This window comes from Rhamphochromis longiceps, linkage group LG17 (genome assembly GCF_057381845.1).
Source record: "Rhamphochromis longiceps isolate RC_006_pf linkage group LG17, R_longiceps_female_GT1.1, whole genome shotgun sequence".
In the NCBI taxonomy this organism is placed as follows: Eukaryota; Metazoa; Chordata; class Actinopteri; order Cichliformes; family Cichlidae; genus Rhamphochromis; species Rhamphochromis longiceps.
The window spans coordinates 35202306-35215890 of NC_140573.1; the positions used below are offsets into that span (position 1 = coordinate 35202306).

General features: G+C 41.4%; 1 protein-coding gene across 6 annotated transcripts; it reads left to right on the forward strand.

Annotated features, from left to right (window-relative positions):
• The first annotated feature begins 867 nt into the window (after positions 1-867).
• tfec (transcription factor EC) lies at positions 868-12471 on the forward strand. Of its 6 annotated transcripts, none has more exons than XM_085387293.1 (8): positions 868-1005; positions 4678-4932; positions 5685-5786; positions 7809-7929; positions 8790-8846; positions 8978-9053; positions 10002-10149; positions 11247-12471. In XM_085387293.1, the coding sequence occupies exons 1-8, from the start codon at positions 949-951 to the stop codon at positions 11739-11741; spliced, it is 1311 nt and encodes a 436-aa protein (XP_085243419.1). In that variant the 5' UTR covers positions 868-948; the 3' UTR covers positions 11742-12471. The 6 variants fall into 6 exon arrangements, with proteins under 6 accessions (XP_085243419.1, XP_085243423.1, XP_085243421.1 ...); XM_085387297.1 differs by lacking the exon at positions 868-1005 and adding an exon at positions 1591-1640; XM_085387292.1 differs by lacking the exon at positions 868-1005 and adding an exon at positions 3228-4103.
• The last annotated feature ends 1114 nt before the right edge of the window (positions 12472-13585 follow it).

Genomic DNA, 13585 nt, shown 5'->3' on the forward strand with positions numbered 1-13585 from the left:
TAGCATCAAGAAGGGCATTCTTTGCATAATGAAAACATTGACCATAGACATGTGTGGGGCAGGCTGCATTTAAACTGCTGAAAGAAGACTTTTAAAACCCAAAGTCTGCACAGGATTGATTTAATTGATTCAGTTTAAGCCATTATGTTCAATGTCCTCAAATTAATCCTGATGTGTTTATTACAGTGAATCAAAAATAATTACTATATGAAATTTGAGTTCTTAAATTGTCAGGACCAGTGTGGAGTTCACCCCAGAACATGTATCGGAGCAACTCTGATTCAGATTTATTCACCTGCTAATATAAAAACTTGTAAATCTTGGGATTAAAGGGAGGACTTTTCAGGGATTTTTGGCCTAATAATAACTAGAACATAATAAAAATGTGTGTTTTAGCATGTTTGCACACATTCTCAAGATTCCTGTTTCCCTGTGTTGGAAAAGTGACTACAGTTTTGTGGATAAAATGACTTCCACTGGGAAGTTGGTGTCATGAAGACAGGAAACTGCGCTGAGCTAGGCTGGATGTTATGTGGGAAAAGCAGGAAAGTGTAGTGATCCACAAGCAAGCAGGAATTCACATTCTGTCAACTTATTATGGCTTCGCACACACACATTCACACACTTACTTCAACCCCCTACTGTAAATGCCATCTGTATTTCTGCCTCTGTCAGGCCTTTTCCTTGACCAAACACACACACAGACACACAGCTACAGAGGGGAAACGGCTCGTGCTGCTCCCAAATAAGCTGATGTGTCATGGCTTCCTTTCTGATATTTCTGAAAAAAAAAAAAAAATTCAGGAAGGAGGCTGCAGCACCTCTCTTTTTCTTCCTCTTCTTCTCCTCCTGTCACGGTGTGAGACGAAGCTGTGGCTGTGACAGTTGTTCTTCTTCTGTAAGGATTTGCAGCTCCTGTGGTGGGAGACGCTGCCACTCTGGAGAGCCATGAGCCGCTGTTGTGTGGTCAAAGTAATCACCTTGACAGAGATCCAACTTTTACAGGTAGGGGAAATGACTTATTTACAGCCCAGGAATTTTGAGGCAATGACACACACTGAAGAAAACATTGTGTTAAATTCTATGTGTGCATTTGTTTGCACGCAAGACACATTTGCAGTTACAGCCAGACTAACCATGGAGGCACCGTGGAATGGGACTTTTGCTATCAGTTCGCTATCCCAGTCTTATCTTTCCTCACATTGCACAATCTAGTGGGTGGTTACAGCTATTTACTGGTTAGCAGGCTCAGCAAAATACAGTAAGCATGACCGAGGAAGAGTTTTGTTCCACTTTCAACTCATCTCCATCCATTTGAGATGGGAAAACAAGATGTTAGATGTTAATAATCTGCATCAATATGTCGCAAAGTGCGGCATTTTGCAGAAATGAATCCAAAACTCCTAGTAGGTTTTGCCCATAATTTGTACAGCTAGCTAATGTCACCATCACCCAGTGTTTCATAAGTTGTTGGATTTTTCTGAAGTGAAAGGAGAACTTGGGCAAGACTGAAACTGGATTAGGCAAGAGCTTTGTGCATTTCAATGTAAAACCTGCAAGGTTGTCTAGTACAATGGCTTTGTGAGTGCAGCATTTCGGGGGGAGAGGGCCACTAAAGAAATACGCCTCTTAACTGCGAGGTAAATGACACCACTGTTAAATGGATCTCACAAATAGAGGCTAAAGAACTGGGCTTACGTTTAGCTGTGAAGGTGTTACTGTAATTTCGGGCCTGCTGCTATCTGTAAGTAGAAGCTGAGGTTTGGGATGTTGCTTTATTTTAAGCCTGACAGAGCTTTGAATTGATATGTTGAAGAGCTGCAGTTGTATTCACTTGTGATGGGATTTCTTGGGCGTGTACTGTAGAGTGCTTTAGATTTGATTAGGACATATGTAGGGACAAAGGCATGTTCTGGGTTTTGGCATTTTTATTTTAGTGGTCTAATATCTCTAATGACGAAAAGTGAGGAAGATACAGATATATATTATTTTATTCAAACACTCTGAAATATGCTGACAAGAAGGTGTGTTCTAAAGTTAAACTATGTGCATTAAGTCAAAAGGCAAAAAGCTTTCATAGTTTAATGTAGGTTTGCATGTTAGGAATAACTGTACAAATGTGTGTAAATAGAAAACTGAACCCATGACCTCCTCTGTGCCAATAATCTCAAACACTGCCTCGATTGTTGTAGCAGGTGCTGGTAGCCGTGCCGAAAAAGAGGAAAACAACCAAAACAAAACAAAACTGAAGCATCTGAATAGCTACAACATGCCCAAACTCCTGATTGATTACATTCTTATATTCTCTCCTGACCCATGTGTATGGCGGGCACTGATAATTTTCCTGCATGCCCGCTTCACACATGCACAGGCCTGCCATTGTCGAGGCTGGCCTTGGTGACTGAAGCACCATTACTCCTCAAATCTAATCAGATTTCCTTAAGTGGATAACAAGCGTGTCTCCGGCATTTACAGTAGTGAGAAAGCTGAAGTGAAACCAGGACAATCCGCTGTCACACAAAGCAGATGTGGTGTGCAGCGGTCCTGGCATCCCTCCTGCTATCCAAAGTGGAAAAAAATGTTGATTGGCTAACAACTGGCATCTTGTTTAGCCTGGAGAACTCAGATAACAACTCTTAGTCACTACTGACAAGATGAGTATTGTGATGAGCCTGGTCTTAGTTAGGTGGCTGAGTTGTGAATAAGGTCAGCTAGTCTAGCTGACAAGGGGGAATTTAATGCTGACTTTTAGCATAAAGACCAATTCTAAAGCTGTCAAAGCTAAAAACTCCCTACAGTTCAGCAGCTTTGTGCCAGACAGCATTTGAAGAATAAGAAGTTTGGTCTGAAAGCATGACGATATAAAGGATAGCTGCATAACAAATCAGTTCTGACTATTTTTTTTTTCTGAGGCAGCGTAAAAGAAGAAGTAACACTTGGACTGTTCTAACCAACAGCTGATGATACTTTTTTTTTGGCATTTTAAATAAGCTAGCTGCTTTCCTCATCTCACATAAACGACACCTGTCGCCTGTTTTTAAGGCTGAGTACTGTGATCTAAATGTGTTACCATGAAATTAGGAACACATTAAATATCGGCATTTTCAAATCATGTTCGAGTAATACTGGTCTGGCCAATCGAAGCTTCTTGAGCTTGTTGTTGCTCAGTTTTTGGTGGGTCCTGATTCCGTCAGTCCCTGAAAGAGCATCTATTCCATGGTTTAAAATAACTGAGAGCTTGCTGTTTTGACCAGTAAATAAAACAGATTTGGGAGGAAGTACGCGAGACACAGGCAAACTGACCAACCTATTACAGTCAACAAGACTACCATTCTTAAATCATAGCACTTCATGTACTCCCCTAAATACTCTGCAGCCCCTAAACTAATAAAGCAAGTCACGACAGCAACCGTCTTTGTGAGCACCAACAAGCATGAAAATTTGATATTTTAGGGGGGATGTTCTTTCCTAAATTTGCCCTCAACTTACACCAAAGGAGACTTCAAAACAGATTTACTGCAGTTATTGTATGGGGAACGCATAATACTAAACTATTTACTTTAAAAGCCTTGAATGAATTGAAAGGCTTGGTTAAAAATGGCATTGGAGGAGTTATTTAAAAACTTCACTGGGGAACAAGGGTCAATTGTGCTGCCACAACCCCTACAGAAGGTTGCAGAGGACTTTGGGAGATCACCACTGATTGGTCAACCAGAAAGAAAAGGGCGGTCTGAGGGAGTTAGTGATAGATGCTAAAGGCAGATACCCTGCAGTGATCAAACCTTGGATGATCTAACAGTCCAGTGTTTGAAGTGATTATCATTGCTACGCAACATAAAGGCTTACACCCAGCTTTGGGCCTAATTAGTTCACTTAGGGCCCTTTATAAAGAGCTGGTAGGGAGACTGGAAGGGACAGACACTCACTGAGAAGTCACCAGATCAACAGGATAGCAGCAGCAGCAGCAGCAGCCGTGGATCCCTAAAGTTGACCTGCTGCCACACCAGAACAAATCAATTTGAAGATTATCTGCTTTTCTGAGAATGCCACACTTAAGTGACTGCAGTTACTACACAATGCGGGATGCAACCAGAGCTTCAAATGTAAGAATACCAACTTTTAGAAACATTGTGAGCGGCTTGGTAAAGTTTATTTAACACTGCTTTCATAATGTTTTTTAAGGTTATCTTGACTATTGCTGTACTGACATGTAATTCAAGATCAACTGAAGATTAAATATTAAGATTGATTGTAAAAATAGTCAGCTTAGTTGGTTAAATTCAGCTGAAGTCTCAGGGGGGAAGAAAAGCTTTTTGCTTTTAGGTTTGTTTTTTTAACTTTTAGACTGTGAAAATGAGTTCAGAGAATGAGATCAAATTCCCATAAAGACACTTTCAACATTTTTATTTCTGTACATGATTCACTTTATTATGAGTTCTAACTTACAGTTTGCAAGTCTGTAAATTTACTGCGCATAAGTGACTAATCACGGCAAACTAGTTATGTGTGTTACTTTAGATATTCTTTTCATAAAGTCAACAGCTGTTTTGGACAACCCCTGTGCAAATACTCTGAGTCAGCGCTGTTTCAGCGGTATGGGAAACAGTGCCCAACCTTGCGCTTCCTGGACTAACTTAGTCAGCTTGCTGAACTGTTGAATGATCTGTTCTGCTACAGGTACAGAGCCACCTGGAGAACTCCAAGTTCCATCTCCACCAGAGCCAGAATCAGCCCGTGAAGCAGTACCTGACGCTGGGCTCCAAGCTGGCCTCCTCGGCCGCATCAGGCCACGCCGTGACACATCCGCACACCCCTGGCCAGGCACTCGCCACCGTGCCGATCATGAGGAACGGACACATGCCCCCTGTCAGTGACAGCAGTAACCCCAACAGCCCTGTTACCCTGCTTACGATGGCCAATCATGACAGTGAGGTGAGTGGACGCATGGAAAAGGAAAGAATCTCAGTCATGACTTTGTGGAACTGAAATTCAGAGCTCCGACCGTGAAATTGAAACAGAAGTTTTGAACCACAGACTGGGTCACTTACGGATGAACTGTGGTTCATGGTTTTTGTAGATTACACAACATCCTTACAAGGTTTTCCTTTCAGCACAGCCTATTACTTTAAAGCAAAGCTTTTCTTCTCTGTTGATTTTTAATAAGCACTTGTGAAAGATTTGTTGCTGCCCCTCTAATTTCTTTCTAAGGGTGATAAATAATGGCTGACACTTTGTTGAGATGGATAGCTGACACGGTGCATACTTCAGAAGCATCAATTATGACTAAATGTACTATCTGGATTGGGTCTGAATCTTAATGCAGGGAGCAGGTCCAACTAATCATCTAAACAAAGTGATGCCATTATTGATCGCCCTCTCTCTCTGATGTGCTCATCAATAACTTCAGACATGCAGTCTCTGATGAGAGAACCCCTTTCAAAGGAGGAAACTAGGTTGGTAACAGATGCCTGTTTTTTCCCGCCAGCACCACTAACAAATCTGAGAACATGGCGGCGAAGAGCTCGTCTGTTATTGAATTAATCTCTCCACAGTTCCTCCCTCTTTTTCCCTTGTCTATTCTGGTTTGAATGTTGAGATTTCAAACGAATTGGACAGCATTGAAATTCTGGTACAAACATCATCAGTCTGTCCTTGAGTACACTGAAATCACTGTTTTCTTTTAGTTTCCAATGGATGAAGTTATTGATGACCTAATTAGTCTTGAATCCGGTTTCAATGATGGAGGCTTGGATTGCATGGAGCCTAACATCATAATGCAAAACAATGTAAGTATGAATCACATCAACTTTGCTCTAATAGCTACTCATTACCCCCCCCCCCCCCCTTTTTTTTTTTTTAAATAATGCTTTGTGCTGATTTCTGCATTTCTGCATGGCTGCCTCTGTGGGTTAGACTAGGTGAGCCTAGATTTGTGACAGTCCCCTTAACTAATCACTTCTCTGTTTTTAAAGTTGAATGGGGACTTGAAAGTGAGGTTTCTTTACCCAAACCCTTAGGTGCTGGTTTGACTCGCTTGGGAAAAAGGGGACCCGACTCAGTTTGAGGTCAGCTTAAGTCTAGAAATGAGTCAAAGTTCACTTGAGATTAGCAACATTACTAAAGAAGTTTAACAAAGCAGATTAAGAACTTTTTTTTTAAAGGAAAAGTGATGACATGCGTTTAACAACTAAAGCTAAATGTATAGTAAATTCATAAATTCATAGGAAAATCACATGTGAGAAAGGTCTTTTTATACTAGTCTGTAATGATGTGCGCATAACAAAAAAAATCAAATAAATGCTCTCAAAGTAATCAAATCTAAACCTGACATTTAGATTAGTGCATTAAAGCATTTAGTAACATAAAGGAAAACTTTAAATCAGTCTAAAAAAAAACACATAAAATGCACACTTTTTAACTCTTTAGCAAAAATGAAGTGGATGCACTGATGCACCAGTAGGATTCACAGACAGGGAAGAATTCAAAAACTCTGGGACAAGAGGTCAGTTTGGCCAGAGAACATAGCTACACAATGGGAATCAGGCCTAACTCCATAAATAAAAAGAGGCACACACACAGATAAAGCAAAACAGAGTAAAACACAACAGACATTGTAATGGAGGAGGAAGAATGAGGGCGAGTCAGTGGGTTTCAAATGTAGACAGGAATGCAACAGCCAGGAGCGAAGAGTGAGAGATTTTGCCAGAGAGAGTTACTGAGCCAGTGGATTGGCCTAATGCACATAGTCCCCATGGGCTTGTTCAGAAATGATACCGTGCTTAAATGGATCAATTCATCCTAATTAGTCATACAGTACGATGCATCACATCGTTTCGCTGTGTCAACACACTCAGGAACGCAGACGGGAGAGGAATTGAAGTGATTACAATTTTAGTAGTAGGGGAATTGTTCCTATCTTTTATTTTGATATGCAATTTTGTCCCCTCCTCCTATATATATATATATATATATATATATATATATATATATATATATATATATATATATACGTACATATTTTTAAAACCAGCTAACACTCATTTTCTCTTGACTTCCTTTTTCCACATATAAGAGCGTGGTTGTTAAATCTAACACACGTTGGAGATAAAATTAGTTGGAATCCGTGGTGGCTTCTGGCATGCTTTTTTTTCGACATAAATACACAAATGCGAATTAGACACACACGTGTGCCATCATGCTAAAGATCCAGACATCTCTGTCCCTCCACTCCATGAAAAGGCCGTATTATTGCAGAGGGGGATACATGTGTTCTCAGACAAGAAGACACCCGTAGGAAAACAGTTTTGCCTCTGTTCATGCAGTTGACCTAGCTAGCCTTTTCATCTAATGGGATGCTATTTTCAACACAGAGCGAATCAGTGTTAGGAGCACTTTCATCTGGAGGGGTTCTGAAAATGGTACCATTAGCAAATCAAGGCGCTATGTTTGGTCAAATCGCCCCCTTGGCGAGCAGCAAGCCTGGGTTCGAGGTCAGGGGTAAAACGTCTTACAATTAGGTTGCGTTTCTGTTAAGTTGTTTTTACTCCATTGCCACATTCCCGGGTAGAGTGGAGGAGATGCTAACAATCTTTTCTTCAACGCTCTGATCACTCCACATGTCTCTTGTCAGTTTTGCCAAACAAAGCCACACAGCAGTTAAAAACAACTGTTTGTTTGGCGGCTTTTGTGTCAAAGTGTGAAAGCCCTGTTTGTTTATGTGCGTGTGAATGTGTGAAATGTAAATGCACTTCCCATTCACTTAACTCACTCCCCTTTCTTCCTCTGCATCTCCCCTCTCTCCTGCCTAGGTGTCTCTCAGCAGCAGCATGTTGGACGTCTATGGGGGTGAACAAGGTATGAACGCCCCTAATGGTGGACTGAGTCCTACATCTAACCCTACAAAGCTCACTGTAAAAAGGGAATACACAGGTATGAACTCATACCATAATCTGACCAAACAGCTAAACCATTAAAGAGTTGCTCACATTGTGAAACCTAAAAAAATAGAAGCTAAAACAAAGTTCCCTTTGTTAGACACTAGTGGAGACTTTTCATCTCAAGGCAACAACAACAACAACAACAACAACAACAAAAAAGAGATCCTTTTAGGTTTTTTTGTTCATATTAATTACAAACACCCAGACGAAAGCTGATTAGGAAACAGAAAGGATGCCTGACCAAAAATAAATAAATAAATGAAATCCTTCAGTCTCAATGGGCAAATAAGAACATTGCCATCTGTTTCATTTGAGAGTAGGCAGAGGGGACAATGGGCTGTTGCACAGAGTTCAAATTGTCCTGATTAAATCAACAAGAGACAAATTGGGAAATCCAATCTCAGGTCCCCAATTATGTAATTTAGGAGAACGTGACTACAAATATGGATACACTGGAATTTTTGTCCTTCTCGGACGGATGAGTCAATTCGCTAAATCTTCTTAATTATAGAATGTTTTGCGGTAAAAAAAAAATGGGGTTACCATTTTTCTTTTTCTTTACAATGAGCTTCATACATGCTGAAGGGGGATGAACCGGGGTCAGCGTGTGTGTAAGGAGGTCAAATTTATGTCCGTAGTGTAGACTCGCTGCACAGACACTCCTCATTCTGACCCCGGCGCTGAACTCCCCTCAAAACGGCTGATTGTGCGTCTCCTGACTGGACCTTCTGTGGCTTTTTGTATTTGTTGTCTTTCAGTTTCTAAATCTGTGTGCATTGCTAATCCATTCGTTCTCCTGCGTGATTTATTTATTCGTGTATTTTTATGGTTTTTTTGCTTTTTTTTGGACAGAACACGACACAAGGGTGATGGCCAAAGAGAGGCAGAAAAAAGACAACCATAATTTGAGTAAGTGTCACCCCCTCCAACCCACGCTGTTCAGCTCCATAATACCTTAACATCTGGGATAACCTTTGGTGCAGCATCTGACACTGCTCTCATCAACTTTTGCTCCCTTTTTTTTCTTTCTGCTTGCACAGTTGAAAGAAGGCGACGATACAACATTAACTACAGGATTAAGGAGCTTGGAACACTCATACCAAAGTCGAATGATCCGTAAGTTGCAAAATCCTAAATATATTTACTGAAAAATTCTCCCCCGCCACCCCACCTCCTGCTTCGCTTCACTTCACGCCACTGAAACAACTGCAAGAACCTGTGTGTTGGGTATTAAATTCACAGCACAAAGACACTCGAAAAGTCGTTCATTGAATTCAAATGAGTGCTCGAGCACATTTCAGTCATATTTCAAGGGTGCACTTGAACTCTCATTGTAGTCGACGCTCTCCGAGCTGTACGTCTCCTCGCCGGGTCCCGGCAGTTCAGCTCAAAGCATGAATGATGAGGAAAGGGTCAAATGCAAAGAAGCGGGCCACGGCATTTGAATCAAAGTTTGAAGCACAATTGGAACACCGAGACGGAGCGTGGAACTGAATTGAAATCCCGCGGCCATCTTTCACAGTTGAACTTTGCTTCAAATTTAAATGGAAGGTTAGCGTTGTCGTCGTGCCATTAACGCGGGATAAAAGAGATTATTAGCGCTGATCAGGCCAACGTCTCACTCGTGTGGAAAAGGACAATTTTACTACAGCTTCCCTGTCCTCTTTTAAAAAAGTAATAATATCTCCAAAAGAATGACTTGCACTCTAGCACCTTAAGTCCATTTCTCCATTTTTCTCCTTGCCTTCCTGCTTAGCTCATTTTCCCTTCACCTATTTTTATTCGAGGATTAATTTTACCGTACAAGGAGGTACAAGAATGGACTTTCCACATACCTACTTAACTATTCTATTAAAATTCCCATTCAGTGTCCCCATGTAATGTCCAAGGATGAATAATTGCCCCGTGTAAATCACCATTTCTTATTCATATCATAAAAAAGGGGGAGAAAAAAAACCTCTGTTAAAACTTTTCCCTGCATTTTTTTTTTATTGCAAAGGATATTCTGCCGACATAAGGGGGTTCTGTGTAAAAGGTTATCTTTTACGTTTCTCCTTTCTGCAGCGACATGCGGTGGAACAAAGGCACCATCCTCAAGGCCTCGGTGGAGTACATAAGATGGCTGCAGAAGGAGCAGCAGCACGCCCGGGAGCTGGAAAGCCGTCAGAAGAAGCTGGAGCAAGCCAATAGGAGGCTGCTCCTGAGGATCCAGGTAATAAGATGTGAATGTCTCAGTGGGTTTACTTTATATCTGTGGTATAAATGCAGATAAAGTGCTTGACACATTTGATAAACACAGAGAGAAAAAGAAGGAACTTATATTTCATATACATTTTTACAAGCCAATCAGCACACAGCATAATATTTTAATTCTATTTTACAATACTGAGTTCTTCCTGCCAAAGATCAGCTGGTAACTGCCAGTCCCACATCCATCATCCCCAGGTACTTCACGCTAATTTCCACCTGAATGCTTTACGACACCACAACGCAAACTTAGGGACTCCCACAGTCCCCGCCACCTTCACCACCACTCTCTTTTACAAAAGATCCCTCACATCCCATAATCTTATCTTATAGAGGTCAGTGCTAATTACCTGATAAATAAACACAATGACCTCAGCTCTGCGACCTCAGGGAATGCAGCAGGGGCATAAATAGATGAAGAGCACTTATAGAAGAGATGCTTACTGATAAATGTGTGCTGATAGGATTGCACTATGCACATGCAGACTTTCACACTCATTCACTGTGGTTAACCAGAGTAGATATCAATGATGGGAATGCTAAAAAAAAGAAAAGAAAAGTATGTGTAATCAGAAATGATGATAAAAGTATGTGTGAAACAATAACCAACCCCGACAAAAGGGCAGCAAACAAAGGGCTTAATGCAACAGCAGGGCTTTGTGGTGTCACTGATGGGTGATAAGCGCAGATAATGTACTCTGTAAAAGTGTGAGAAGATTACGCAGTGAACCTCCCAATCCAACCTCAGAATGTGGAGGAGCCAGGGTGTGACTGTGATTGTGTCAGAGCTACTCCCATATTAGTTAAAGACGTCAGCTCATAACTGATGAATTTCACACAGTTTTAGATAGTTATTCAGATACTACACATAGCTTTTTTTTTTCAAAAAAAAGTTGACGTCTCAGCTTACATCCATCTGTGCATCCAGTTGGCAGCTTCACCTACAGCTGCAAACTGCTTTGCAACCCAGCCCCAGCACCTTTGAACCTATGCCTGCTCTCGCCATGCACACATTTTCTAAACCTATTATTTTTTAAAAGGTTTCTTTTCTTTGCTTTCCAGGAGCTTGAGATTCAAGCACGAGCTCACGGGCTACCAAACATGGCCACAGCCTTGGGGACGGTCGAACTTTCCTCCCACCTACTCAAACAACAACAACAACAACAACAGCAGCAGCAGCAGCAGCAGCAGCAGCAATCATCTCCCCAGGCCCAGCAACCTCAGCAGCCAACTCTCTACCAAGAGGACATCAACAACGACTACCTCCAGAGGATAGCTGCGGCATCTGGCGTGCCATCCACTGCCACCGTCAGCGGGCCGCAGGATCACATTAGTGGCACTGACGCCTGCACCACCTTCTCCGACCCGCTGTCCCATTTCACAGACTTCTTCACCACCACGCTTAAGGAGGAACACCAGCTGGATGAGATCCTGATGGATGACCCACTGTCGCCGTTTGGCACCGATCCGCTCCTCTCGGCCGGCTCCCCCGGAGCTGCATCCAAGGACAGCAGCCGCAGGAGCAGCTTCAGCTCTGCCGAGGGTGATGACCTATAAGGGTGCCCTCAGTCTCGTTATCACCTATAATCCCTGTCGGTAAAGGGCATCCACGTGGCCTTTAAATGACTGAGTGATGGCTCCGAGCATACATTTAAGACTCCTACTAGGGTTGCAAGTAATTTAAACGACAGCTGACAGCACTCCTTTAAAGTGCCACCTGTGCATTAAGCGTGTAGTTCTTGTCGATCAGTTGAGTGTTGAAGCTACAGAACACTGACGTTCGCCAAAGCTGAGCGGGAACAGAAACATCCTGTGAGCACACCACGGACCGGCTGCTCTTTTTAACTTTACTACAGACAGTTTCAACTATTCTCTGCCTCCCAGACACAGCTGAAAAAGACTTATAAGAAAAAGGGAGACAATTATAAGTACATAATGTTAATGACTACTGTTTTTTAAACACACTGTGGTGGCCACACACTGTAACATATGCAAAATAACCACTAAAAACATACCAAAGGTGTTTCCTTTCATGAAAGCATTAATTCTTTACAAAAGATCATGTTAATACGTTGCAGATGGTTGCATTATTTGATGTGCCTTATTTGACCAGTACTGATGTACTCACCCCAATGCCTAACACGTCCTCATCAGTGTCTTTGAAATGTTTTTGTTTGAAATGTTGGTGTATTTATATGTTTTATTCCATTTATTCATAAAAAGTATATATATTATTATCTAACACCTTTTTTAAAAACTTCTTTGTAGGGGTGGGAACGACGTAATAAACCCCTTTTTTTGTATTTCTTATTTCTTGTCATGCTGGATTCATTGGTGCACCCTTCCTCAAACAGTTGTTCCTGAGTGTCACACCTGTTGTAGCCACCGTCAGGAATTTCAGTTAGCAATCTGTCACATCCAAGCAACACATTTCTCACTTTGCTACAAAAACTTTTACTTCTAACTCAACACCCACAAACCTGCAGGTAAAAACTTGATACAAAGTGACTAGTTGTAAACTGGGGGCAATAAAAAAGAAGAAAAAGAAAAGAAAAGCACATTCTGGATGACAACAGGAGTGAATAAAAAAGCCTGGAAAGATTCATAGTGAAAGGCGAGGAGCCTTACAAGGTGGCTGATTGGCAACGAGAGGCCGAAAGGAAGAGAGAGGAGGGAAATTAGATAATAAAGACAAGTGGAGGAGGAGTAATAATTCTGATGAGCCCACTGTGAGCTGATGAGCCCTTGAGGATGAATAATGGCGACGGATAAAGAGTTGCTCTGAGAGCTGTTAGCCGAGAGCCGAGAAAGTTTCCTTTGAGGTAAGAGGTTGTGGAGATGGTGTCCTTTTCGGAATACGATTATAAACAATCTGTATCCAAGTTAGCCGCAGAAACTTTCTGTGTGACACAGAAATAAAAACTCTTTGATCTCATATTGACAAAAAAAAAAGTAGCTGTGTCATTGACAAAAATCATACATCAACAAGCGGTTTTCTAATCATGAGGTCATGCATTAATAATACAACAAACACGCCAATACTTCCCAAATGGATTTCTCATCAAAGCCTCTTCAAATTAATGTTTCAGAGTCTTATTAGTGTGTACTGAAATCGAAACGTATCCCACTCGCATCTCCTCTTCAGCTGCAAATAAAGAGAAGATCCAATCAATTGGTTTGGAGCAGAGCCACTTCAAACTACAAAGTGATTAGTGATGTTTACGAGTAACTTTCCAAATCAGTTATAGAAGGCAAATACAGATTTCTGTTATGCTAAACAAAACAAAGCAGCACTCTCTGTTGTAGTTAAAGTATTGGAAGGATATGAAGCAAGAACATTTTAAAAAGGTGTTAATTAAAAAGAAAACCAAAACATTCACACTCTATAGACAAAACACACT